The following is a 27,378-nucleotide window of genomic DNA, read 5'->3' as shown; positions in this document are numbered from 1 at the left end:
AACAAACTACAACAAGAAAAAAAAACAAAGTGAAAGAACAAAGACATAACAAACAAACAAAAAAGTGAACTTATGCAAAAACAAGATCTTAGCAGGTTAAAAGCAAATTGGCACCTCCATAGCTAAAATCTGGAGTTCTTAATGCCATCTTCTAAGCACCAAAGGGTATAGATGGACCACCTATAGAGCTTGGCCACCTGCTGCACATACAGCTTCCCTGGTAAACTTGGGCAAACTCCACCCCCACAGCTGAAGCTTTCCTTCGAAAATTTCTCACTGCCTTGACATTTCTGATATTAGATCATCTCCATAGCAAATGGGCTTTTTCACCTTCTAGTTTTTCAAAATGGCCCTTCTGAACATTTTCACAGGAACTCTGATCCTCCCTGGCCTCAGCAGGTCTTCTCTCCATGACCACCTCCATCTTGAATCTTTCATGCCTCTCAAACCATTACAGCTTAGGTATTTGGAACCCTGCCATGCTCTCCTGCCAGCTGAAAATGTAGCCCAGCTCCCTTGAACCACAGCTATGTCAGGTCTGTGTGCTGATCCACACAGATCCTTTTCCTATAGTCCCAGTGATGTGCAGGAAATGCCTTTACAACAGTGCTGGTCTCTCTTATCAGCTACAGCTGCATCTTCAGTGCAAGCCTGCAAATCTTCCTGCTTAGAATTTTTTGATGCTTGAATTCAGTTCTCTTAAAGTTCTATGGATTAGTGCAGAATACATCATGATTCTTGGCTCCCTGGTGGAGTCCCTGTTCCCCTATGAAAGCACACAAGCTGGGCTTCTACTATAATATTTTTGTCTCAGAATTCTTGTCTTCTCACCTCTACAAAGAGGTTCTCCCCAGAGCAGTCACAGATTTTGTAGCTCAAACTTCCAAGTTCTTTCACATTCTAGTCATATATCAGTTGTGTAAGGACCACAAAATCTGCTTTATCACAAGAGTTCCACTCCTTAGTAACAATTTTGGTTCTGTATGTTTGTTTGTTTGTTTGTTTGTTTCTGTTGCTGTGATAAATGTTGTTATGTATGAAGACTTCAAAGAATAAAAAATAAAATACTCTGACAAAAGAAAAAGAAAAAAAAAGATATCAAAATAGAAGCAGAAAGACGAGGCAAGAAAAGAATGAGAGATCTCACCACTAAGCCCAACCCCATAAGCACACAGGATGATTTCTCACCAGGCTGAGGTGAGAATGATTTCTGATACCCTTAGTGACCATTTTCAAACCTTCAGTCTCAAGAACCTTAATAATCTTTTTTCTTTCCTTTCCTTTTCTTTTCTTTTCTCTTAAAGAAGAGACTAGAGATATTTATGAGACATCAAGTCTCATAAATACTGGGCACATACTTTACTTCTGAGCCCCATTCCTTCACTAGGGGATTCTACGCAGGTACCATATCAGTGAGCAACACCCCCAGCTTGTTAAAATATACTTGAGGACTCTAATTTAAAGAGTTTCTATTTAGGGGAAAAGGATTGTGGGGGGAAGGGGGGAGGTCACACTTCTTGATATTTGTGATACAGAAATTTGAAACTTAAAGACTTGTTAATTCATTAAAAAGCAGTACATCCAACACACCCAACTAGCATTTGATTTCCCTTTTCTGTGTTCTGCAAATGAAGCTTGGGTCCTTGAGCAAGCCAGGCAGGCAGGTAGTCTACTTCTGTGCTATACCTCCATATCTCCAAACAGCATGTTTCATAAAACACACCTCTGTTTAAAAATGAACAGTGAGAAGAGGAAGTATGGCTCAGTGACAGTATACAGACCCCTTTGTTCAAGAGAATAGAAGCTGGCTTTTTCATAGTTCCTGCAGTCATGGCAAGAAAAACCTACTTCATACAGATGTGACAGGAAGAAAAAGCATACAAATGTAAAACCACGAGAGGAGTCCTCAAAAACACCCTGCAATAAAGTCTGAGGGCCTCTGGCCTCCAGAGCCCATACTTCAAGAGAACCACTGCCTGAGCAAGACATCCCAACTCTGTGCTAGGGTAGAATCAGAAATGGAAACCAGACAGACAGCTCCAAGCTCACTCCAACCTGCTACCGTGTGACCTGTCACAAAGCAGAACTCACCTCTCCGTTGAGGTAGATGAGGTCAAAAGCATACAGACACACTTGCACCTGTATCTCCGATGCATCAACCTCCTAATTGGAACAGAATAAAAGACCAGGCATGAGGGGAGGGAAGGTGGCATTCTGTGTCCTATCTCACTATGTCTCAGGCGTGTACCATTCCACACCTACCCCTAGCTAAGGTCACACTGCCTAGGAGGAAGCAATGCTACAGGCATTAGCCCAAAATGAGGATGACTCTTGGGAAATCCTGACTTCATCAGCCTCCCTTGTAGCTAATGATGATAAAATGTCACAATTCTAGCCAGCTGAGACAAGATATGTGACTTCCCCAATAAGGCTTTCATAGTGAAATGACATATACAGAAAAAGGACCCTTCTATCTTTCCTAACTGGGATGCTGGGATAAGACTGTGATGGTTTGGACAATGGTGGCCACTTTGCCAAAGCTAGCAGATCTACATCCAGATTTATTCTGCCCCTTAGAGAACCAAGTAGAACCTTAAAGTCAGGACTGGGAGGAAAAAAACAAAGTGTGGCACTGCTCCAGAAGCGTATGGGTTGATGCTACCTTGCGCTTGCGCGTGGTGAGTACTTGGAATGGTTGGATCTGCTTCTTTTCCCGGTCCCAGGCCACAGCCTCAGTGTCCAGAATGAAAGATGTGACTGACGGGTGTTTAATCTACAAAAGGAAGAGGTCAAAAGACAGGCCAATGAATTCCTTTACCTTCCCATTGTTCTCACAAACCACAGCTGACATCAGCAAGACACAAGAGTCCTCACCAAGGTACAGTAGCTTTCCTGATGACTTGTCATTTGGTACCACAGACCAGACACAGGAGTAGCAGCCAGAGAAACTTCCCTCTTCTCTTAACCACATTCAACTTCCTGTGAACCCAGTACTTCCACTCTGAGGTCTGCCTAAGCCAGACTGTCTCCACCTCACCACACCCTGCCTCAACCACCCCAACTGCTAGTCTCCTGTCCTGCACTGACTTTAACTACAATAACTTGGCCAGTACACAGGGTAGTTGTCACAAACCCTGATTATTATGGCTGTACTTGCTGATAAAAATGGTATGCCACTTCCCTGAGTCGTGGAAAACTCTTCATCAGCCCCTGATCCTCTCTCCTTGCCTGGTCCCCTCAGCCTCTCTTCACTTGAGCACATCAGCAGGGGTCTATGTCTCTAAGGGACAGGTATCTCAACAGCACTGAGCCTCTGCAGTGCTTGTCTTCCTCCCGACTCCCTTTCCTGTGGTCTGCCTTCCCTGGAAAGCCTTCTCTTCCCAGGTACAACGTCAGGAACTGTCTTTCAGACAGAGCTAGCTGTGTGGTTTAGGAGCACTGCTTTCTTGACAATTCAAAAAAAAGTCCAATCCAAATCTACTTGTTCTTCACTAGGGGTAGGGATTGAACATAGGGTCTTGGGTAGTACAATGTCAGGCAAATGTCTCTATCATGAGCCATGCCTTCAGCTCCTCACTGGTGCACTCACGTCAAGTATACCTCCAGTTTCTCATTGTTTAAGACTCTAGATTAGTGTTCTAACCACCTAGCAGTAGTGCAGCCACAGTTATGGTTCTTACTCAGTCACAGATATTGGACCTATTCTTCAGAGTCCACTTTGCCCATCACTTATGAAGGCAGCAAGCCCTGGCTACGGTACCACAGGCCACAGCAGATGCCTAATCAACACTTGCTGAATAAGAATGGGCATAGAAGACAACATACTGCTTAAGGCCACTTCTGGAATACAGCAAAACTAAGATGTGCTCAGTGGTTAAGAGTGATGTACTTGAAGAGGATTTGGGTTCAATTCCCAATATCTACAAGGTGCAAAGAAACCCCTGGCCTAAGGCCCAGCCCTGCTCTGCCTCTGAGCTTCTTATAAAGCTCCAGCTGCTCACAGGCCTGTGTCCTTGAGATCCTCTCTCAACCTCACCACTGGACAGCCTGATCCAGGATTCTACTAAAGTCATTCATTGGGACCTGTGTTAGACTGTATCCACAGTGGGGGGAGTGGGCTGGGTGGGACAAAAGCCTAAAACTCTCATTGGTTCTGTCTGGAATGTAGTGGCTATGGGGAGACAAAAATGGTGATAAAAAACTGACCAACCAAAGCTAGTGGAGTCAGAACAGCCTACACCTGCCTCCAGATCCAAGAAATAAGCAACATCTGCTCAGGCCACACTGAACCAAGTTTGTTATATGCAGATATATATTTTCCAGACTCCTCCTATTCCTCCTAATGAACCCGACTCCCACAGAACCAGGTTGGTCCAGAGGGGCCGAACTATAACCCAGCAAGCAGATGCTCACCTTGGGGATGCGGCTGATAATGTCAGGATACTTTCCTGTGTTGTCTTCCTGGTTCCTGCTGAAGATCTTCACCTCTCCACCTTCCAGAACATGTATCTACCATCATAGAAGAGGAGGAAATCAAGCAAGTCTTTCCTATGTGACACTGTCTTCAGATCTCACCTTCATCCATAGGTTGGGAAGCTCAAAGAGCTACTACATAGATCTGAGCAAATCACCTCAAGTTTCCTGATACCTGTAACCTGTATCTGGCATTCACCATCTTTCTTTTTCCTACTTTTTAAAACTTATATTTAAATGAATGAGTGTGTGTGTGTATGCCACTTAACCTACAGTGAGAACCTTCCTCATACAGGAAGGGCGATGCTTGCCCATACCTGTGCTCGCTGCCCATCGTATTTATATTCGCAGGTGAAGTCGACCTCCTCAAAGCGTTTTAGGACCTCACTGACACCCCGAGTGGGATGAGCCAGCATTGGTTTAAGAGGGACCCCTGGGAAGAAAGAAAGCAAGTTAGGGGGGGCAGAGGAAAGGCAATAGATAAGGAGTTAGGGGGAGAGGCAAAAGCTACCAATGTGTCTTTGGACCTACTACTCACTTCTGCTAACATAAGGGAGAGGACTACCCACATTTCAGAAGAGAAACTTGGGTCCTCATACCAGCCTCCCTGGAAGCTAATAAAGGCCATAAATAGGCACAGAAGTAACAAGTAACAGAACGAGTAATATGGTCACATCAGTCATATCCTTTCCCTGATCATATAGGTTTTAGAGTGAAAGGAAGTAAACAGAAGGACGAGATAGAAGGAACCCAGATCCCTAGATGAACACTGGAGCACAGCCACATGCTGCTACAGCTGCCTGCCTTGTTCTGATCATGTATGTACATAGCAAATTCTCTGTGGCCAAGCCACTGCCTTCTGGAATTTTTTGCTGCTGCACTCCATGTCCTGCTCAGTTCATAAGAGAGAGCTGAAGGGGAAAAGACAAGGGCATCAGCAAAGGGAAGAAGTACTCAGAAACTGTCTGGGTGTGGTTGTTCACACAGAGAAAATAGCTGCCCCAGCTTTGAAGGCCCATGGAGTGATACCTGGGCTCAGCTTGCAGTGCTCTGGGAGATGTTCCAGGCCATGTTCCAGCAGCACAGGGATGATTCGATCCAGGTCAGGAACCTCACTAGGGATGGGTTAGAGAGAAGACAGCAAGATGACAAGGTCTTTTGTTTTCTTCCATGGTGCTGGGAGAAGGGGTAGAACCCAGGCCTTGGGCATATGAAGAAAATATTCTGCTGCTGGACTATACCATACCCACAACCCAGCTAGGACAGACCTAAGCAGGCAGTGGCAAACTCCAGGGTGTGGATTCTAGGCAAGCACACTCTTAGCCGCTCACTGGTAGATTCTAGGAAAGCAATCAACTGCTAAGCCACAACCCCACTCCTTGATTTTATAAGACAGGATCTTGCTACATATCCCAAATTGGCAGAGAACTTGAGATACCAAGGGTACACTGGGATTTCAAGTGTATACCACCACACCCAGCCCATAAAGGTTCTTTCTACAAACTCCTAACTTGAAAATTCTGTCTACATACAAGTGCAAGAATAGAGATCCCTCAGCCCATGCCTGGGCTCTACTTATCTCTATGACCATGTCCCCAACTCCTGTCACCAGGTGTCCTACTCTTAGTCACCACACATCATGCTGATTGTTTTCCTCAGCATGCATCCTCCATTACCCCTTGCTCATGTCCCAGTGACTGTGTCCCACTCAAGGCTATTGCTGACTTATTCAGCTACCCTGGGACCAGGCAGAGTGGGTTAGACAGAGCTTGGCAGATGGTGGATGCTTCAGAGGCTGAGCCATTGGAAGATCTGTGAGAAACTCATCACTGCTATGTGCCCAGCACCCAGGGAAGTCAGGAGCAGATCAAGTGGGTTGGGGACATTTATGGAACGACTCACTGTCCCTCTTTCCTCAGGCATGGTCACCAGGTCAGTTAATGGTCCTAGGTCAGCTGCCGGCCAAAGTTATATATGGCTCACTATAAAGCCCTAATCCTCTCTGTGCTGGTAATGTCTATTATGAGTAGTCACCAGCCTCTTCTCTGGGTACCTTAGGGCTTTGGCTGGAACTCTGGGCATCTTGTGCCTGTAGTCCTCACATGCTGTCTCTGCCTCTCACCACTCACAACCAAGCATCATATCATCCCTGGCTAGACCATAATCCCTTGTTATTATGAGTCCCAGGTCAGTCCCTCATGTGCTGGTCATTATTCTCCTCCAACCCTGCATCTCACCAGAAGGTCTGCTTCAAGATCATGCCTTGTTCTTCCAACCACATCTTTCTGGCCTCTGCTGTCTTGCCCTTCCCAGCATCCACCACAGCCGTGGGAAATTCTATGAAAAGACCAACCAGCAGCTTAGTAATGAGCAAGACCCCTCAGTAATTCAAAGGTCTATGGTCACAGAGGGTGATGTGCATGTGACAGGGCAAGGAATGAGGTAGGCTGCCCAAGTGCATTCTCAAAAGAGAATGTGGCCATAGATGGGAAAGAGAAACCCTGATAACACAGTGATGGGATAAAAATGGGCCAGAGCTACTCACCTTGGCCAGGGGGTGTGAGGCTCACAGCCTGGGCAAGAGCAGCCAGCACCGACTGCTCAGCTAGGCCAAGGCGCAGCCGCCCACTTAGGGACCTGAAGATAGAGCAGCAGGTGTGAGTTGAGTGGCCACTCTCATCTTGCCCACCAAAATTTGCCTGTTCCTATCTCCCAGCCTCCACCTTTCGTGGAACCTCTTCAATATTTATTTTACAAAGCCTCAAAGGGACCCAAGATATCATATAATCCCTAAAAGATAAGGATATCAGGGTCAGACAGAGATGGCCATGACTGATGGCCACTGGGAAACAAAGCAGGAATTTCACAGCCAAGAGGGTAGAGGCTTGAGGAGGGCAAGTCACAGGCAAAAGGTAAAACAGAACCTGACTCTTATAGTGGGTGTAACAGTTAAAAATCTGAGCCAGCCCAGGCTGGATAGCTACACTGCCTGCACCCCTCCTCTATCAGCCGCTACGCTACATTCACTCCAGTGGTGACACACGCGACAGGCCCCAAAAACCTGGGTACTGTCCCGAGGCGAACCGTGGCATCCTGTATAAGGAATGCTCCAATGTCCTTGCTTTAGTTGGTAAATGGATCTGGGTGCTTTCCCTTAATATTGCTTTATTATAAGTGCCTCTATTTGACATATAGCTAAGCTAGATTTCTCATCAGTCCTAGGCAGTCCTTGAGCCGACCAAGGGCTTTGAATTCAGTAAGAATGTTGCCTATCCAGTGACATTCAGAATTGCCTCTAGTATAGTAAGAGAGTGAAAGAAATCAGGCATTACTATCTACTACACAGAGTTAGAAATTTCAGGGCAAGCTACATCCATATGCAGGAATTTACCATTATCTAGGAAGAAGTAAGTTTGCGATCTAAGGAGGAACCAAAATAGATACTTACAACTATAGATAGCTGAGTTACACCCATACACAGGAATTTACAATGGCCTAGGGGGAAGGTGGACTATACAACAGACTAGAATAGGAATTACAGCAAGGGCACAAAGCCCTAGCCCCTGACTTCTAAGATAAAGCTGACCTTGAGTGGGGCAGCTTTTGATCCCAGTTGTTAACTTTGAATTTTATTCCAGCTGGTTCCTGACAGTCCTTTGTGTTTGCATTCCTCTGTTTTGTGTTTGTGTAAGAGTCATAAAGGTACCTCACTGTACCTCACTGGTGTGTCATCTAACTTCCCTATTTTCTTCTGTATAAAAAGTTTGATGCTCGATGTGACACATTACATTCAGATCCACACTCCCGGTTTGTCCCCCATTCTCACCCATCTGTCCGAGACCCTGATTCCCATGGATTGAGGGGGGCCAACTGGGCCTGGTCCATGGCAATCAGCTCCATTGTATTAAGGATTATAGATCTATCTCACATAGTGGCTGGGAGACTAGATGGGGAGACTAGGTACAGGGCAGAACACACTTCAAGAGAGATCAGTAACGTTCCACTGTCATGACAGCTTATGCTGAATGCAGGCAGACATCAATAATCAACCACAAAATTTACCCTTGAACTCAAGGATCCTTCTCTAGGCAGCATCACCAATGGAGAATAGTTAGCCCATGATATGTATGGTTTGATATGAAATGTTCTCCACAGGCTCATACTTTGAATGCTCATCTACAACTTGGTGATACTATTTGGGGAGGCTGTGAAAACTTCAGGAAATGGGGACTACCCAATGGAAACAGGTCACTAGGTCACTATTTAAGAGGTTATACAGGTCTTGGTCCTGGTCTTATTCTGCTTCCTTGTCTGCTGTGATGTGAGGAGCCTCCCACACACACTCCTGTTGCCACAAACCCTACCATGCCTTTCCCTACCAAGATGGACCCAAACTGTCCAAGTCATGAACTAAAATATTCCTTCCCTCCATCAAGTGGTCTAACCATAGTAATACAAAGGTAACTAAAATGGGCTTCCAATGCAAAGTCAGAACTGGGTCATGTTATTTTTCTCATGAGAGGGCAATCAGGGTGTCTGCAGTGTCTGCAACTGCCAAGTACTCATAAGCTAGACCCATATGCCTCCCCACTCTCATGAGCCCCATGCTTACCTGGCAATGTACCGGGCTTCTGAGTGGCGGCAGGCAACAAAAAGGCCCTTGATAATGTCCATCTTCTTGGCCATGGACTAAACAAAGTAGAGAATAGGCAAGAAACCACCAGAGAACATTTTTTAGCTTTGGAAAATCTGCCTCTGCCATGATCAACCACCACAACCTGTTGTAGTGTCTTAATCTGAGAGCAATGACAATGAGCCTCTCTCCCTTTGTCCAAGCATTAACAAGTGTCCTGACACCCAAGAAATGCTAGGTTCTCCAGAGAAGAACAAAAAGAGACACTGTAAGTTGCACAAGCACAAAAGCACAAACAAACACTAAGGTACACAGTCCCCACCACAGGCTTTGTTCTGGGTCTTGGGACATTTGGAGGTTGGGATAAGCCACCCTGCTCTACTTACAGCACTGCCAGTGAGCCGGGCAATGTCACAGAATTTGGTGAAGACTCCAGAAATAGTAAGTGGAGGTGGAGGCAGCATGAGTCTCTGAGTGCTGCGGCTGTTTTCGGCCACCAGCCCCACATCCCCCTTCTCAGCTACCTCAGCCCGGATGGACTCCAGCTGACGACCTTAATAGATGCAGCAGTGGGGAAGAAAGTGGAAGAGGACACTGCAATAACCTGTCTCTATTCATTGGCTGGATGTTTCTCTAGCTATCTAGAATTAGGGGACTTCCCCTTGTCTACAGATTGTTTCATTGGTACAACTAGTAAATGCCTGCTCCCATTAGGTCAGTGTAAAAAGCCTAAGCAATGGTCAGTCTGAGAAAGACAAGGAGCTGTGTGAGCACAACCAGACTGGGAGTCATGTATAGACAGAACTAAAACCTATGGGGTGGGATGGGGCCAATGGAAGTGGAGAGGGCTGCCTGTCCAATCCTTAGTTGATTTCTAATAGTCCCTCTTGTTTATTGTGTTTCTATTGTTCTGTCTTTTAAAAAGTATGATGTGTGCCTTGACCTTGCTTAAGTTTGAAAACAGAATCCTAATTTGGAACAACTGAGGTAAGAGCAGGAGGCTGGCAAGATGGACAAGCAGGTAGTCAAGATAACTCAATGGTTTCCATCACTCCTCCTCTCCATCCCACAGCTCTTATTCCAACACAGGCTGTGCCTCCCCACCCTGTATTGCCCAGACCTAGAAACTGTGGCCTTGTCAAGTACTCTTTCATTGGCCTCTTCCTCTATCTTTATCCCCCAGTCCCAAGTTTTTCACAAACTTCAAGTGACCCCCTCTTGTTGGATCCCTCCTACCTGTGGCCTGGGCAACTGCCTTGAGGAGAACACCATCACCAACACCCAGCTCTAGTCCCTGCTGAGGTGGACCGAGGCGGTTGAGGCTGAGATAGAGAACAGGGAGCAAGTCTGGAGGGGACAGGGCCACCACAGAGCGCAGCAGGTTGCTCAATGTCTCCACCATCTTGAGCCTGGAAGAAAGGGCCAGGATATGTTCACCTATGTCAAGGTCAATGAGGTGTTGCATCCCAGGAAGTACGAAGGAAAAATGAAAAGAAGAGAAAGGAGAAGGATAAAGAGCCAAGGGAACAATGACAGCTTGTTTGTGGAAGGGTGACTGTGAAAAAATAACAATGAAGATGATCACTGACAGAGAACAGCAGCCATGCACAGACACTTCCTCAAAAAGGCATTGGCTTTAACCCCTTTCCATCACTTTAACTGATGGATTCATGCCCACTCTGAGACAGGTGACATTATTGTCCCCACTTTACAGGTAAGAAAACAGGCACAGAAAGACTTGCCCAAGGTAAGGAAGCTAAGAAGCTTGGCTGAGGGTCAGGCCAAGGCTGTCCACTCTAGGAAACTTAAGCCACTGAAAATGATGGCCATGTTTCCTGAAAATGCTGTTTGCCCAACTTACGTGGTCTAACTAAAGAGCATTGTGAGCTGGGGATATAGTTCAGTTGCTAGAATGCTTGCACAGCATATATAAATCCCCATATAAACTGGGGTGTGGAGACTACAGGCAATCTAGTACTCAAGAAGTAGAAGCAGAAAGAGCAGTTCAGGGCCAGCATGAGCTACATGAGACGGTCTCAAAAAAAAAAAAAAAAAAAAAAAATTAAAGAAAGGTTGTATTTTTCTTAGAATAGCCTAAAGAACAATTCTTTTAGAAAGGCAGGAGGAAAAAAGAGAAACACAGAATCACCTCATCACCCCTGTGCAAAAACCACAGGAATGGATAGCTGAAGCAGAAAAAAAAAAATCAACTGCTGGATATTGGGATGTACAGACACCTTCCTCCCCAAATCCATGTCTGCTCAGCTCTAGAATGTGACATATCTGGAAGCAGGAACTCTGTAGGTATGATTAAGGATGGAAAGAAAAGCATGCTAGATAAGGGTAATCCCAAAATGCAGGGCCTCTCAGAAAAGGACGTAGTGATGCATATTAGCCTAGAAATGCCAAGGCTGGCTGGAGTCCCAGAAGCTGGAAGAATTTGGATCAAGTTCTCTCTCTAAGCCTTAAGAAGAGTTAACCTGCTTGTCAACAATCAAACTGTTACTTCAGGCTTCCTGCAATGTGGAGAAATAACTTTCTCTTGTTTCGGCTGGTGAGATGGCTCAGTGGGTAAGAGCACCCGACTGCTCTTCCGAAGGTCCAGAGTTCAAATCCCAGCAACCACATGGTGGCTCACAACCATCCGTAATGAGATCTGACTCCCTCTTCTGGAGTGTCTGAAGACAGCTACAGTGTACTTATATATAATAAAAATAAATAAAATCTTTAAAAAAAAAAAAAAAAACTTTCTCTTGTTTCAATTCACCTAGTGGCAATCTGTTTCTACTGTCCTGGGACAGCAGAAGTGAAAGAGTGGGTCAAGGTTAGGAAAGGAACAGGAAATGATAAGCTCACAAAGACTCCACCAGGTTGGCAAGAGGGAGGCTGCACAGTGAAGCAGCCAGGCTCTCAGCCTTGGGGACAGTTGAACAATGGAGTACCAGACCAGTGACATCACATGCAGTGAAAAAACATTGTCTGAAACGAATTCTGAGGAAACGGGCTACAAATCCAAACTGAGAGCCACTGAAACCTTCAGCAGTAGCAAAGTCACAAAGGACACAGACAGATGGAGGGGATAGGCCAGCTAAGCAGCATAGGTGAGAATCCAACAAGAAACCAGGACAGAAAAGGGCAAGTGTCACAATGCAAATAAAAGTGGGAATCCCTGTCACTAACAGCTGGTGTCAACTTCTTGATTCTGGTCATCTTGCTTCTGACCATCAACAACTCAAAGAAAGTCAGTTGTTTAAAAAAAAAAAATCTGTACCCCAAGATTTTGGCTCATGGGTCAGAACAGAACAGCCATCCTGCAGTTCCCTCCAAGTAGAGAATGTATGAGATTCTCCAAAAGCTGTCTCCCTCTGTTATGTAGATAAACTCAATCTCCTTAAAAGACAGAGATATAAGTTCTTCCCTTTACTCATGGGGGAACTGAGGCTTAGAGAGGGAGACCAAGGCACCTGCCACAGGCACACAACCAGGAACCAGGGCAATGCTAACTGTCTCCTTGGCGGTCCCACCCAGCGGCTGCTGCAAGCTACTTTCTGGACTCAAGGTCCTTCCCATGACCTCCATTACCTCACTTTGGGGTTACATCCCAGGGGAAGTTTTTAAAACATTCCCAAGGAAACATTTCTAAGGACAAAGCATTGAGGGCAGCCTAAAGATGTATTAAAATGAAGGAATTACATGTCAGGAAAGCTTAAACCAAAATGGAGAACTGAAAACAAGGCTGAGGCCAAATGTGGTACACGCCATAATATTTATATTGCCTACATACACAGAAGAAAACCCTAGGTATGGGAGGCCAGGAAAAGATAGCATGTATAAGAGGAGAAGAGCAAAGGTGCCAGCATCGACAACTGATGCTAACACAGAGCACCACTGGGAGGGAAGGCTCTGCAGGAGAAGCACAGTAAAGTCATCCTCACTGTAACCAAGACTAGACTTCCCTTCACTTGAGATGTAGAAACAAGACTAAAGTCACTTTGTGTGACACATCCCCTGTAGTTCCTAGAATCTGTTTCCTAACCCTGCAGATGTGGCTGACCCTGTGTCTCACATAAGGACATTCAGCCTTTGACACTGACAGAGGAGGTCATCTGAAAAGGCCCAGAATGGCACAATCAAGTTACAATCAACAAGAGAGAATTCTCACAGTGCATTAGTGTGAAGACATCTGTGTTCAACTACATTCATTGCTATCTCAGCTGCAAGCAGCCTTTGAGCACAGGCTGAACCCACTTAGACCAAGAGACTACACCATCAAAAACTATGCTGTAGCCAGGTGTAGGGGTCCAGATCTTTAATCGGAACACTCAGGAGGCAGAGGAGGTGGATCTCTTGAGTTCAAGACCAGCCTGGCCAACACAGTGAGTTCCAGAACCACCAGGGTTACATAGAAAAGCCTTGTCTCAAAGCCAAAAGGAAAAGAAAAGAGAAGCTCAGGGTCTTCTCAGGCTGGGCCTCAAAATTACATCACCCATTTTTGTGAATGGACAATGACCACGATGAGAAGAGGTGAGGAAGGAATGAAGGGCAGGAAGCAGCACACATGCCATGCAGAGTCACAAAGAACCTGCCCCCATGCCTGAGTAACTAATTACCTAGCAGAAACCTCCTCAATCTTCTCAAATGTCCGGGCCACAGCGAGAAAAGGGACCCTGAGAAAGAAAAAGAAAAATGATAAGCACTTGAATAGGCCATAACATCCTGTAGCCACCCTGCCTCTTCACATTTTCCTGAGGGATAAATGCAGAGGCAACTATCCACTATCCCTTCCCATAATTCTCCCAAAACAGAGATGGGAGAGATGTGACAGCTCTTCCAATAGAGGCCAAAACAACAGCCTGCCATAGTCACGGGGGCAGAACTTAAAGCAGCATGGGAAGGCTAAGCCCTTACTTCTGGCCATGTTTCCAGCAGGCATCTTCAATGGGATGATAGTCATTCTTGGAAGGGTTATAATTTGTTGGATCCAGGGTCCTAAGGAGGCAAAAAGAAGTTGAAATTGGGTAACTCTGGGTCTAAAAAATGTTTCTACTATGTGTTGGGCCTGGCTCACAAAGCCAAAGGTTAACACATTCCTGTCTCCTCACTGCTGACAGAGAGGCCCTCAGGAGATTCCAATGTAGATGTCTGCTACTTCCAGAGCATGCACTCAACCTGGTAAGCTCATTATGGTGGAATCAGTATGCTAAGAACTGAGGATAGAGTGCTGGTGGTACCAGAGGGAAACCAGAGGCTTAAGATTTTGTCTTGGGAACAACGCAGAACCACTCTAGGAAGGTGAGTAGGGGTAAGGGGCAAGAATTACTACCATGATTACCTTGCTGCATGCCCTTAGCCCTTTGGGGAGGGTCATACTGGAAGCTGGAAGTCAGAGAAAATGCCAATCCGTGGGTATGCAAACTCCCTAAACAGTTCTTACTCTGCCTGTATCCTAAGGCTTTGCAATTGGTCCAAAAGTGTCTAAAACACTGACCAATGACCAAGCCCTGCAAGAGGAGAAAACCCAAGCTAGGGCTGAGTCATGGACTTGCAGAAAAGAATGTGCTAGGAGATGTTTCTCAGACCTGGGCACTGACTCACCCCTTGGTCTCTTCCTTCCTTAGAGTGCCTGACTCTTCTTGTTTGACTTCAGTTTTCACTGCTGGTTTTCGGGGTGCTGCAAGGAAAGACAGAAAGTAGAAGGTCCCTACTCCTCAAAGGCCCAACTCCCGTGCCTTATTCAGGCATCACTGCCTAAATAGAGCCCCACAATCTGCTGCCCACACAGCCCAGATGGATAAAGATGAGAAAGTTGCTCACTGAAGAAACTGCTCAGTGTCTTGGCACCTCTAGCAGGAGGTTTGCTCTGTTCCTCTTCCTGAGGCTTCAGTTTCACTCCTGCCTTACACACTGGAATGTTCTCTGTCTTTGTCAGGGTTACTGACTCTGAAATGAGAAGGGGTAGATGGTGATACAAACAGTGTTGGGGTTGGTTTTGTACACTCTGCATTCAGATGCTGAGTTCTGTACCCCAAGATCAGGCTGCAGTCTGGACATGGGGATTGTGTTGACCAATGTGCTGTGAAGAATGTTCCCCAGTAATCCCTGACGGGTAATTAAAAAGCTAGAGCCTGTGACTGGGCACCAGAGAGAGGAAGGTAGGACTTTGGATAGAGTGAAGTGATCTCAGGTAGGGACCACAAGGGAGAGAAGGAAAAGAGATAGCAGAAGACAGTTGCCATGAGGCAGGGTGGAAGATGAGAATGGACCACAAGTGCATGCCAAGGGAAGCTCACCCTGAGAATATACATGGAAATAGCAAGACTCAGTTGGCAGGTAACAGGCAATTTATCCCATTATTAATAGACTAATCAGGTTACAATAGCTCAGAACTTGCACAACATAATACCAGCAGCTTGTTAATAAAATCTGATGTCTCTGTGTCATTTATTCTGGAGCAAAAAGTATAGAATGGGGCAGAAACCTCCCATAAAATTACCACTCACTATAAAGTTTCTAGCACTAAACATTAAAATCCCAAAGTCATTGCACCCTATGAGTGGAAAATTGAGCAATTTTGACCTTTCTCCGTCTGCTATGTAAATATAGGGCCTCTCTGGCCTAATGTTCACTCCTCAGTGCTAGTGAAAGCATAGCTGACAATGGTCCAAAAATTAAAAACTTAGGAATGGTAGTGAAAAGAAACCTCATCACCCAGTTGAGTGGCCATCACTGTGAAATACCAGCTTCTCAGGACACTGAGGTAGGGGAATTACAAAACTACAAAGCAACCTCATAGTAAGATCTCAGACAAACAACCCAACAGACAAAAAGACAAAACAGAGCTGGGGTGTGACTCAGTAGTAGAGCATCTGCCTAGAATCCCCCAACGAGCGATGGAAACTTGGCTCAGCAACTAGACCACTGACTGCTCTTCCAGAGGTCCTGAGTTCAATTGCCAGAAGCCACATGGTGGCTCACAACCATCTGTAATGGGATCTGATGCTCTCTTCTGGTGTGTCTGAAGACAGCAACAGTGTACTCACATGCATAAAATAATTAAGTAATTCTTTAAAAAAAATAAATAAAAGAATCCTCCAGTGAGGGGCTGGGGCCGTAGCTCAGTAACAGAGTACCTGCCTCTCCCACTAGTGAGAAGACTGAGGTATGGCTCAGAATTAAACATGTGCCTAGCATATATCAGGCCCTGGGTTCCACTACCAGAAAAAAACAACTAAAATCTTAGCATGATTCATGTATATGTATATGCCTAAAAGTGTCCTTGAAAAAGTGACCATGACATAGAGGTCTCAAGGACACCAAGGAACAGAAGCTGCAAGAATACTCCCTCTTCTAAATCCTGCAATATCCTAAGCTTAGATATTGCGCTTAATAAACACCTACTCAGTTTGTTGTGTCTGACAGCTATGATGTCTAAAAGCATTTTATTTGAGGGCTCTTTCCTCTCTTCCCACATGCATGGGGTAAAATAAGCAATAAACCCAATAGTAAAAGCAAAACCTCTGATTTATCTTGGAGTTCACACTGACCCCAAGTTGGGGAGTCTGTGCCTTGTTTCAGTGAACCACCCTCCACAGACAAGTGATGCCTCAAGCAGGATCAGGAAGCTAGAGGAATAAGCAACTCACCAGGGGACTTTGTGGGCTCAGAGGGGACTATGAGCTGGTCCCCCTCCTTTTCTTCCTTCTGTTTTACATCTTCAGCCTCTGTGAGGCTTTCTTTTGGGGTCTCTGTTCCTCATGACAGACAGAAAAGTTAAATGGAAGTGAGGCCTAAAGGCACTCCCACCACCCAGTATAGTCTGAAGCAAAAAGGTCACAAGTCCAAAGTCTGCCTGGACCACAGAGTAAATCCCATTTTTAGTTTGGGTAACTTACAAGATACTGACATGTAACTCAGAAGTGGAGCACCTGCCTATCCTGTACATTTTGATTTACAAACGTACTAAAAAGTCATACCACCAGGGTAATGATAAAATTACAGACACTAACCTGGGGGAAATTTGCCTTAGAACAAAGATGCTCCTCTTTTACTAGGAGATACTCAGAATTGCCAAAATCGCCAACTGAAAGTCAATTTTTTTATTGACTACAAACTGCCAATAGGAAATCAAGCCTCCTCTAAATCAAACCTGTCATGGGAGACTGAGCCATATGGAGATTATTATTATTATCACATGAACAAGATCCTGGCTGGGTCACCAACTGCAACTGGTAAATCACACATAGCCCCAATGATCAATAGTTCCATCTCCATGGCTGTTTCCCTGCATTGACCCCAGGATAAAGAGAACCCTCTCAACAGTACAACAATCTAGTCTCCACAGGAACACAGTGACACCTACTGGACACTACACACACAAACATCCTGCTCCCTCACCTTCTTTCTTCCTTCTCTTAGCTGTTTTGTTTTTGTCCTCATTCTGCTCCTCAAGAGTGTCTTGAACTGTCCGTTTGGGGAGCTGCTTCCGCGCTGGAAAGGTAAAGAGAGCACTGTAGCTGACCACCAGTTTGTCTATGTCTGCCCCAGTGATCAGACACACTGCCTGATGAAACCAGAGACTTAGAAGGTTCTGGATCCCCATCCTCTTCTTACCTATCATAGCCACTACCCCAGCGTACACCTCATCTTCCCAGCTCTGAATCTGTGACCTTGGGTGAGTTATTGATTCTGTCTGTCGCTCCCTTTCTTGCATTATGAGAAAGGAAGCAAGCTTCAGTAAATGATAACAGGATGTACTCAGTGCCTCAGCATGGTGTCTGAGAACCTTGAGGATCCAGCCACTACATTCCTCTCTAGCTCGTGCCCACATGCTATCCTCAAGCTGCCTCTTCATACCACACTGTACTCTCTAGAAACACCAGTGTTAGAATTCCCACACGTGTCCTGTTTTCCTACCTCTCAAAGTCTTTGCACCTGTGACACCTATGCCTTTTCTGAACCTTCCCTAGGCAACATGGACAACTGACTTCTGAGTTCCCGGAGCAGACCTGTGAACAGCTCTGCCCCCAGGGAAGCATTCAGGAAGCTGCATATGTGATATTAAACTTGAGTGTTTAAAGGAGAGGAAAGCAAAGCCAAACTGGAGAACCTAGTTCTAACTATACACCATGATCTCAGTACAATTTCAATTCTAAATTACGAGCAGTCTTTTTTTAATGCTGAGTGTGGATTCATATTCATTATAACTTAACTAAATCTGGAATTCCTGTGACTGTGAGGGTTTCTGTTGAGTTTTAATTGTGGAGGATTCACCCTGAATTTGGGTAGTACCATACTATGGGCTGGGAACCAGGTATATATAAAAACAAAGGAGGAGAAGGTGAGCTGAGCACCGGCGTTCTCTGCTTCTGCTTCCTGACATAATCCTGCTGTCATGCCTTCCCAATCATTATGGACTGCAATGTCAAACGGAACCAAAATAAACGCTCCTATCTTTTACATGCTTCTGGAAGGTATTTTGTCACAGTATGGGGCGGCTAAGTTTTCCAATTCACACATCGTGTTTAGGGTTTTAAAAATAGCATTCCATAAAAAAAGCAGATTCCCACACCCAAGTTGCTCATGGGAGACTGGAAAGACGTCCCTTGCTGAGACCTGCTTTCGTGGAGCACCCTGTATGTAATGCTTGGGTCCAGAGGTGTTGCAGAGTTTAGGGTTTTCACTTTCATGTCTGTAGACGGCACTGACTGAACTGAATAAGTTCTTAGAGCATGCACCGGCTTCCCGATGTCCACTAATTAATACACTGAAACTTTACAAGTACCCATCTCGGTCACTTCAAACCAGCAGAGCATGCTCAGTCCTCAGGTCACATATGCCCTCACCTGGCCCTTCCCCATACCAATTCTTCTACTTCCATTTAGGTCTCAATGTCTCAGGTGGATTCTCTAGAATGTTCTCCAGTCTCTTCATTCAGTGTCCCCTTGATTTCTATGGTCCCTGTGACAGAACTCCAAACTTAAGTGACCCACATGTCCCTAATTCACTCATACAACCTGGAATTCTCTTCCCTTCTCCTATCCCACCTGGCTCCCTTTGCCTTTCAGGGCTCAGCTTAGTTACCTGCTCTTCCAGAAGACTCCATACTTGCACTCTTGTGTTTCTACTCAGAGCCTTGTGCAGCAACGATCACTCCTCATGACAATCACAATTTCCCACATATACCAAGCACTGACTGTGAGCCAAATCAGGTCCATGCACTTTACATGAATCAGCTTTTAATCCTAGCACTTCTGTGCAGTTGGCACTGTACTTCAGGCCACCTGTTCCACCAGTAAAAGTAACCACACCTCTGCAAAGGTGAGGTTGCTTGCCAAAGGTCACACAGCTCAGAGACAGTTAACCATGCTCACCACCACAGTTCTACCATTGGAAGGACCATCACCATGGGTAGTATGGATATAAGGGATGAAACTGGCCTGTCCTTACCAGTTCGACGCTTTGGGAATCCTGATGGGGAGATGTCCATGGGGGAGCTGCAGTTGAAGAAAGGACTGTTCTCAGGACATGTGTCAGGGCTGGGAGGAGAACTCTGTTCAGAGTCTGACACAGGCTTCTGAAAGGAGACAGAAAGAACAGTTCTAAAATAAAGAAGATGCTTGTCATCACCTGGCAGTCGCAGCTACCACATGCTTCAGAGCAGAATGGACTCAGCCTCTCAGGTCTAATGTCATTTCTGGTTCCTTAGTCCCATCCCCAGCCAGGCCACCTTCTCTCACCTAGGTATCATTAGATCCACATTCGTAACTTTTAGTGTCCCAGAATCACGCCATTATGAAAACCAATATTAATTCTGTTTCTTAAAGTAACAGAATCTTCCTTTTACACTTACAGATATGGTGGCCTTACTACAGATCTACCAACTTCCCTTGGAGTTAATACAATCATGGGCCTGCCTCCTTTACAACTAGTGTGATGTGGTCATGAGACTAAAGACTGCATTTTCAGCCTCCCTTGTAGTTTCAAGATCCAAGGAGAAGACTAATTCTTGCACACTATCCCATGATGCCTACCATACACATGGCATGCACTTGCATGTCACACAAACACAGACACACACACAAGCTATAAAAATAAAATTAAGTAGAAGAGGAGTCACAGGAAATGTGACCACAGAAAACACAGAAAGAGAACATAAGAGTGTCTCAGCTAATGGAGAAACAGGCTTCTGGAAAAAACGAAAATGACATGGATGTAGTCTTCCCCTAGAGGCTCCAGAAACAAAAGGCCTTGTCCACTCTTAAGATAATCTACTCCAGGTACCTGACCTACGTAATTACTGGATAACTGTGAAACAGCCAGCACCACAGGTATGCTCTCCATGAGGTACTTGAGGTATGATGATGTCAAGGGGCCAAATGAGCCCCACCTCCCAGAGAAGAGGTAGACTGGAACCCTGTTCCCCAACCGTCCTGCTTCAAAGACCAACAGCAGAGACTGCCAATCTCCTGAACAATGTCCCCAGTCTTCCTGTATAGCTACTGTACTCAGCTGCATGGGTGAGTAGGAAACTGGTAGGCTTGAGGTCAGCACGATGGCTCAGTGGGTAAACGTGCTTGCTGCACAAGCCTAGAGACCAGAGTTCAATTCCTAGAACTCATTAAGGAGAGAATACCACAAAGTTGTCCTCTGGCCTCCATGTGCACAGCAAGGATATACACAAATACACACAAAAATTAAATTTAGAAAAGAACCCAGTAGGCTACTGGAACCTACCTGGACTTTGGGGGTGCCAGGGGCTTCATCTTCATCCTCCCCTTCACAGCTCAGAACCTGGGCTACCTTCCTTCCTGTCCTCTTCACTGGAGAATCACTCTCGGGCACCACTTGATTCCTCTCCTTCAGCGCCACCCTGGAAGTAAGGAGGGAGATGGTGGAGCACATGGCAGGCAGCATGGGGAAATCACCCACAAAACTCTGCATTCCCTTCTGTTCCATTTCAGTGAGCAGTGAGCATCTTCCAAGTGCCGACATGGCATTCACTTTTTTTAATTTTCCCTTTTGAGATGGTCTCATGTAGTGAGGTCTGGCCTCAAACCCAGTAAGTAGCAGAGGCTGCCTTTGAACTCCTGAGCTTCCTGCCTACACCTCACCAGCACTGAGATTATGACGTGTGCCACCACACTTGACTTCATTATATGTACTTAAGTATCCTTCCCTCCCTTTCTTTCTCTATCCTATGCCTGAGGCATCCTGTGAGGATATGTCATGAAGAGCGGGTGGATTTCTTGCAGGGACAGGCTTGACACAAATATACATTTGAAGACCTTTTTCTTAGTCAAAAGAGTTGCAGCAGGAGACATCATCAGGCAACAGCATAGTAGCCTGGAGTCTTACATGAGGAAAGGGACACTTATTCTAAGTCACTGTCCCCTTGATGGCAGCTCTGATCTCTCAGCTTATGAGATACAGGCATGGTGTCATGCATGCTGGTGGCAGTCACTAAAGTGCCGAGTGTCCTCAGAAAGCTCATGGTCTGAACAGAGGCCATCATGAGGATAGCATCTCCTTACTTCCTGGTCACAGGCACTCATCCTATACAACTCTTACAAAGAGGGAAGCAGGCTCATGCCCAGCACCACAGAAAGAGTCCTACAAGCCTTCTGGAGCGTAGAGGAACAGCTATCCACTAGGTTCACGTCAAAACCCAGGGTCCTGAGCTCTGGCTGACACACAGAAAATACTTGACAGCTGTTTTTTGAGTAAATGCATGTGTACAATACCATGACCGTACAACATACACAAGCTATTTACATATATAATAGTCTCACTTTTGTTACTTAAAAGTAAGCTAAAGGTGTTAGTGAATGAGTATGGAGTGCATGTCAGGCATTGTTCTAGCCACTGGAGCTCTAACAGTGTCAAACAGGCAGACCCTGTGCTCTCGTATGATAAGACACTTACCCAGTCCTGTCCTCAGGTCTATTAAACATCTAATGTGTCTGCTAGATGATAAAATAAATGTGTTTGCTAGAGCACTGCAAACTGGTCATAGTGCTTCCTCTGGGAAGGATTAATGGAAAGAGTTCAAGAAATCTTAGATTAAACAACATAAATCCATTTATTTTCATGTGTATGGGTGCTTACATGTATATCTATGTACCACAGGAATGCCTAGTGCCTACAGAACCCAGAAAGTGGCATCAGATGCCCCTGGAACTGGAATTACAGGTGGTTGTGACCACCACCTGAGTATTTGTAAACTGAACCTAGGTCCTCTGGAACAGAAGTAAATGCTCTTAACTGCCAAGCCATCTCTGAAGTCTCTAGATTTTTATTATTATTATTATTATTATTACTAACTATGTGTATGCCTATGTGTGAATAGGTTCAAGTGGGCATAGGTATTCCAAGAAGCCAGAGGTATCAGCTACTCTGGAACTGGAGTTACAGGTAACTGTGAGCCACCTGACATGGGTGCTGAGAAGCAAATTGTTGTCCTCTGAAACAGCAGTTTGTATTCTTAACTACTATACCATCTCTCTAGCCCCAAGGTCAAATTTCTTCTTAGTTGTCTGAGTTAATGTTTTCACAATTACCATGTATAATTCCTCATAGAGAGACCAATGTCAGACACACAAAAATACCTACACACATAATTACACTTACATGTTAATTAAAAGCAAAAGCATATTTAAATATATTAGTATAGAACTATAACACCCACAAAAGGGAAACAACCTAAATATTCTCATAAATTAAATGCTAAATAATTTCTTTAGGATAGCCATAGAAGGGAATACAACATAGAAAGTAAAAGAACTGAGCTCCTGTGTTCCTTAACAGAAAGAAAAAATCCTCTGTGCTATAATGTTAACAACAGCAAGCTGATGAACAATAACATATAAAATATACAGCATGACCTAAGTAAATCACAGAAAAGAAACATTCTGATGCACTTGCACAGAGCAACGTGCACTTGCACAGTGACCTACTTCAACATTTATAGCTTGACTACTGCATGTGCAGAGTGCCTTCCTGCAGTAAGCAGTGTTACAAATGGCACATCTGGCCGGGCAGTGGTGGCACAGGCCTTTAATCCCAGCATAGGGAGGCAAAGGCAAGTGGGTCTCTGTGAATTTGAGACCAGCCTCGACCACAGATTGAGTTGCAGGATAGCCAGGTCACACAAAGAAACCCTGTCTTGAAAAAACAAAAAACAAAAAGGCACATCTGTTTACTCATTGACCCAATGCAGAAAGCCTATCAGATATTAGGTACCTTTTTACTCGTGAGGAAGCTGGAACAAAGGAAGTAAAGTTTCCTGCTCAGCATCTCAATTTGGAGATTATGAGCCAAATGTATTCACATCCATACACTGGCCCAAGGGTGATCATGTTACCCAAACAAGGCCACCCAGCATCTTCCTGAGAATGTATCAATCAAAATGTGGCCAACATCGCTACCCAATGGAGAGTCGGGTCTAGAATGAATGCAAAGCATGTGCAAACAGAACCCTGACAAGAATTCTGTTGGCTGTCTGCTATCTAAATTAAGTATCATTTTGAGGCCTGATACATCTGAAGTAGGTTTTTAACACATGCAGACAAAATAATCTTGACTGTTAAAGGCATATGCTGTCCTAGTCCCTTACATACTTTGGAGGGGGTTCCTTCTCTGTGATGCTGCTGGGTGTCTCCTTCTCTGGCTTCTTCGCTTTACCTTCTTTTGTGGGTTGAAAAAATGACCTGGAGGAGCAAAAGGGGTCGAGTTATTAATAGCACTGATGCTCTGCATACCTGGACAGGTACCAGCCATGCATATTCCTCTACCTTTGTAAAACTTTTAGGAGTGTTGGGGGGTGGGGAGGGGGGAGACAATGGTAGGGATTTAGTAGTTCAGTGGAAGAGGGCTCCCCTAGCATGGGCAAAGACCCTGGATTTTATTCTGTTCTGGACTCTTGAGGGCAGGACAGAGTTTGGGGGTGGGGTGTAAAAGGCAAGAAAAGAAAATAAGAGATCAAAAAGCATATAAACAAGAGTTGTTATCTCAGGACAGACCATACTCAGTTTCCCATCACATGAGTGCCTGGGGATTTGTGCTTCCCAGGTATCTAGTAGGGTGGATGATAAGGTCTGAGTCTACTAGTATCTCTTCCATCCTTTATCTGATACACCCTTCTTTCTCTTAGTACATGAGTGACCAACACTTATACCTATGATACACATACATATAACCCAAGCCTTGAAAATTAGTACAGTGCACTGCACACCTGTAGCCACCATGATTGTCCCAAGCCAAAATTTGACTATAAATAGCTCTGGGTCAGAAAGGAGAGAGAAGGATGGCCAGGAACCAGACTGGACAGCCCAGAGACCCAGGATAGAACTGAACACAACTGGCAGACAAAAATGTCAACGAAATGATTCATAATGATATTCTGCTATACTCAGATTTATGCCTAGCCCAATTATCATCAGAGGCTTCATCTAGCAGGAGCAGATGCAGAGACCCACAGCCAAACATTAGGTGGAGCCAGGAGAACCCCACAGAAGATGGGGAGGAAGAACTATAGGAGCCATTAGGGTAAATGACACCAGGAAAACACAGCCCACAGAATCAACCAAGCCGAGTTCATAGGGGCTCATAGAAACTGAAGCCGCAATTACAGACTCTGTGTGGTTCTGAGCTAAGTCCTCTGTATATAGGTTATGGTTGTGTAGCTTGGTATTCTTGTGAAACTCCTAAAAGTAGGATGGGGTATCTCTCTTTTGCCTGCTCTTGGGACCCTTTTCCTCCTAGTAGTTTACTTTATCCAGCCTTGATATGAGGGTTTGTGCCCAGACTTATTGTAACTTGTTATGCCAATTTGGCTAATAACCCTGGGAGGCTTGCCCTTTTTCTGAAAGAAAATGGAAGAGGAGTAAATTGAGAGGAGGGGCTGGAAGAAGTAAAGGGGTAGGGAGTGGATATTCAGTAAGGATGTAATCTATGAGAGAATATGAGAGAAAAATAAAAATAAATAAAAAATAGAGAGAGAGGTACCCTGGAATTGCTAATCTTGGGAGAGCCAGACTGAGAGTAACATCAAAGGTAACACAGCTGACCATAGAGAGATAGACCAGGCAACATTTTGGTAGATGGATCTAACCAAGCCTACAACTATGGAAACCAAGTGCCTTCCTCTTTCACATTCTTAAACATGAAACACTGCATTAGTACACAGACCATGAACTAGCACTGAGGCTGTCCTGCGCACTGAGGGAGGTTTAGTGCATGTCTAACTTCTGTCCGCTAGATATCAAAAGCAATCCATACCCTGCAATTAATTAATTAATTAATTTCTCTCATGTCCCAGTTCCCATTTTCCAGACTACTCAACTCTAGGAAATTTCAACTTCAGGTCTCCCTCAAGGTCTTCTCAGAAAAGGCAGCTATGAAGCAGAAAACCCAGGGTTTTAGAGAATGAATTATGTGGACACTCCCTCTTGCAAGGGAGAGGGATGTAAGAATCAGGAAGCTCAAAACACTGAAGAGGCTCAGAAAGTTATAAGACTCACTAGCCCCTCCCCAAGGTTTACATAAGTAGTTCAGCAATTGCTGAGGGTGAGGGGACTCTTCAGTGGAATTGCCTGCAGGTTGAGCAGACAGCTCCAGGGATGCAGCTTTCAGAAGTCACCACCCATGCTGAAGTGGGCTTAGGAGTGATGTAGTTGCCTCTGATGCATCAGCTTTCCTATAGTTAACACCATATAACTCACTGTTTTACTAAGCTAAATTTTGGTGGAATCATTTCTTTGGCTTGTCATCGATGCCCTTATCTGGGGTGAATGTTAGTTCTCATTTTCCCAGGAAACATCACAACACAAAGTGCCTTGAGCCTTACATAATACTTCTCTGCATGTTGGCAGCAGAAGTCTCTCCTTTCCTCTCTTGCTCTTTTTTTCTCATCAGTTGTACCTGAAAAAGAAATACAAAGACCAGCTAAGGATATTGGCTGTGCCAGAGACTAAGATTTGGGGGAAAGGGGAACACAACTCTTAAGGAAATAAAAGAACAAGTGTAATCAGGGACTGCAGAGATGGCTCAGTGGGTAAGAGTGCCTGCTGTTAAAGGAGAGAGAACATGAGTTTGAATCTCCAACACCTATGTTATAATAATAATAATAATGTCAGGCAGGCATGGTTGTACATGCCTGTAAACCCAGCATTATGGGGTAGATACAGGTGGATCTATCTTAATGGTGACTGCTCTCCATAGAATGAGAAATTTTTACTGACATTTATTTTTTTTTCACATTTTTAATTCTTTGAGAGTTAAGTTTCATTATCTGCCCCCTTCCCCTTTATATTACTGAAGATAGAACCCAGGCAGAGTCTGTTGCTGCTAGGCAAACACTCTATCACTAAGCTATATCTGAAGCCCTCCTTGGCTGCCAAATGCCAAAGGCCAGCTTCCCTTTCCAAATGTCCATCTCACCTTGACAACTTCCCTCTGTCCTCCCTGTTCAAGTTTCTCTGCCTCTTCAACTCCATACACACTAAGCAACAAGACCTGACCCTCCCCTACGTGTTATCCCATCCGTGCCCCTTCTGGCAGCCAGGCTCACCTTTTCCCTGGCTCCCGACACTCATCGCGCCAAGCTTCTCTAGTCTTCAAATCGGACCACTATCTGACTAATGACGTCACCTTGCTTTCATTACAAGCGTCCCATAACACCAAGCATCCCACACCGATGGACAGCAGGCGTCCAGGGTGAAAAACCACACTCAAGCCTTCCTTCCGTCCTCAGGCCGCTCCTCTACTCTTGGCGCCACTAATTCTGATGGCCACGCCCACCGCCAGGCTTTCTCCCTAGTCACGCCCTTCCAAGCCGCCACCAGTCCTCCGCAGACGCCAAAACTGCTGCGGCCTTGGTCAACCAGTCAGCCAGTGGCTCTCCCTGTACACGGCTCCTTGCTGCACTCTCTCCTGCGCCCTCGGTCGCCGCGACGTCCCCATTCCCGTTCCGCTGGCCGCACCCGGAAGCTCACTGGCGACAAGCGCTCGGCACTCTCGCCGACCCCAGCCCCAACCCCGTGCCCACGTCCCCACTTGCCTCTCCAAATCACTTTGCTGGACGCCGCCACACTCGCTCGCTCAGAGGCGCAAACCCGAAACCCCCAGATTCGCGCCACACAGATTTCGCGCGCACTTTGGCGGGAGGGGGCGGAGCCGGAGACGAGCGAGGGCGGGGCCTAAGAGTAGCGCGTGCCGCAACTATCGCCCGGAGGCTGCTGGGAGTTGTAGTCTCTAGAGCGTGAGGCAGCCTAGAA

At 45.5% G+C, this 27,378-nt stretch overlaps 1 protein-coding gene across 4 annotated transcripts in view; it reads right to left on the bottom strand.

Annotated features, from left to right (window-relative positions):
• Window positions 1–27,265, bottom strand: part of Lig1 (DNA ligase 1) — a 34,399-nt gene extending 7,134 nt beyond the window's left edge. The window contains exons 1-21 of one of the 4 annotated variants that reach the window (XM_021166819.2): window positions 27,162–27,265; window positions 25,950–26,023; window positions 23,722–23,811; window positions 20,840–20,975; window positions 19,553–19,679; window positions 17,501–17,593; window positions 16,750–16,857; window positions 14,921–15,046; window positions 14,702–14,777; window positions 14,015–14,095; window positions 13,717–13,773; window positions 10,343–10,515; window positions 9,493–9,659; window positions 9,086–9,162; window positions 7,019–7,110; window positions 6,711–6,810; window positions 5,503–5,588; window positions 4,791–4,906; window positions 4,414–4,509; window positions 2,663–2,773; window positions 2,092–2,163 (exon numbers count right to left, since the gene is read on the bottom strand). In XM_021166819.2, coding sequence (XP_021022478.1) covers window positions 2,092–2,163; window positions 2,663–2,773; window positions 4,414–4,509; window positions 4,791–4,906; window positions 5,503–5,588; window positions 6,711–6,810; window positions 7,019–7,110; window positions 9,086–9,162; window positions 9,493–9,659; window positions 10,343–10,515; window positions 13,717–13,773; window positions 14,015–14,095; window positions 14,702–14,777; window positions 14,921–15,046; window positions 16,750–16,857; window positions 17,501–17,593; window positions 19,553–19,679; window positions 20,840–20,975; window positions 23,722–23,811; window positions 25,950–26,014 — 2,049 coding nt within the window. In that variant the 5' untranslated portion in view covers window positions 26,015–26,023; window positions 27,162–27,265. Of the gene's footprint in view, window positions 1–2,091; window positions 2,164–2,662; window positions 2,774–4,413; window positions 4,510–4,790; window positions 4,907–5,502; window positions 5,589–6,710; window positions 6,811–7,018; window positions 7,111–9,085; window positions 9,163–9,492; window positions 9,660–10,342; window positions 10,516–13,716; window positions 13,774–14,014; window positions 14,096–14,701; window positions 14,778–14,920; window positions 15,047–16,749; window positions 16,858–17,500; window positions 17,594–19,552; window positions 19,680–20,839; window positions 20,976–23,721; window positions 23,812–25,949; window positions 26,024–26,672; window positions 27,032–27,161 lie in introns of those variants that run through there. The other 3 variants (XM_029480004.1, XM_029480003.1, XM_029480005.1) reach the window with 3 other exon arrangements.
• Window positions 27,266–27,378: the final 113 nt, after the last annotated feature.

This window comes from Mus caroli, chromosome 7 (assembly GCF_900094665.2).
Source record: "Mus caroli chromosome 7, CAROLI_EIJ_v1.1, whole genome shotgun sequence".
Lineage (NCBI taxonomy): Eukaryota > Metazoa > Chordata > Mammalia > Rodentia > Muridae > Mus > Mus caroli.
Note: the sequence above shows the minus strand (reverse complement) of the source record. Positions and strands in the feature narration are given on the sequence as shown.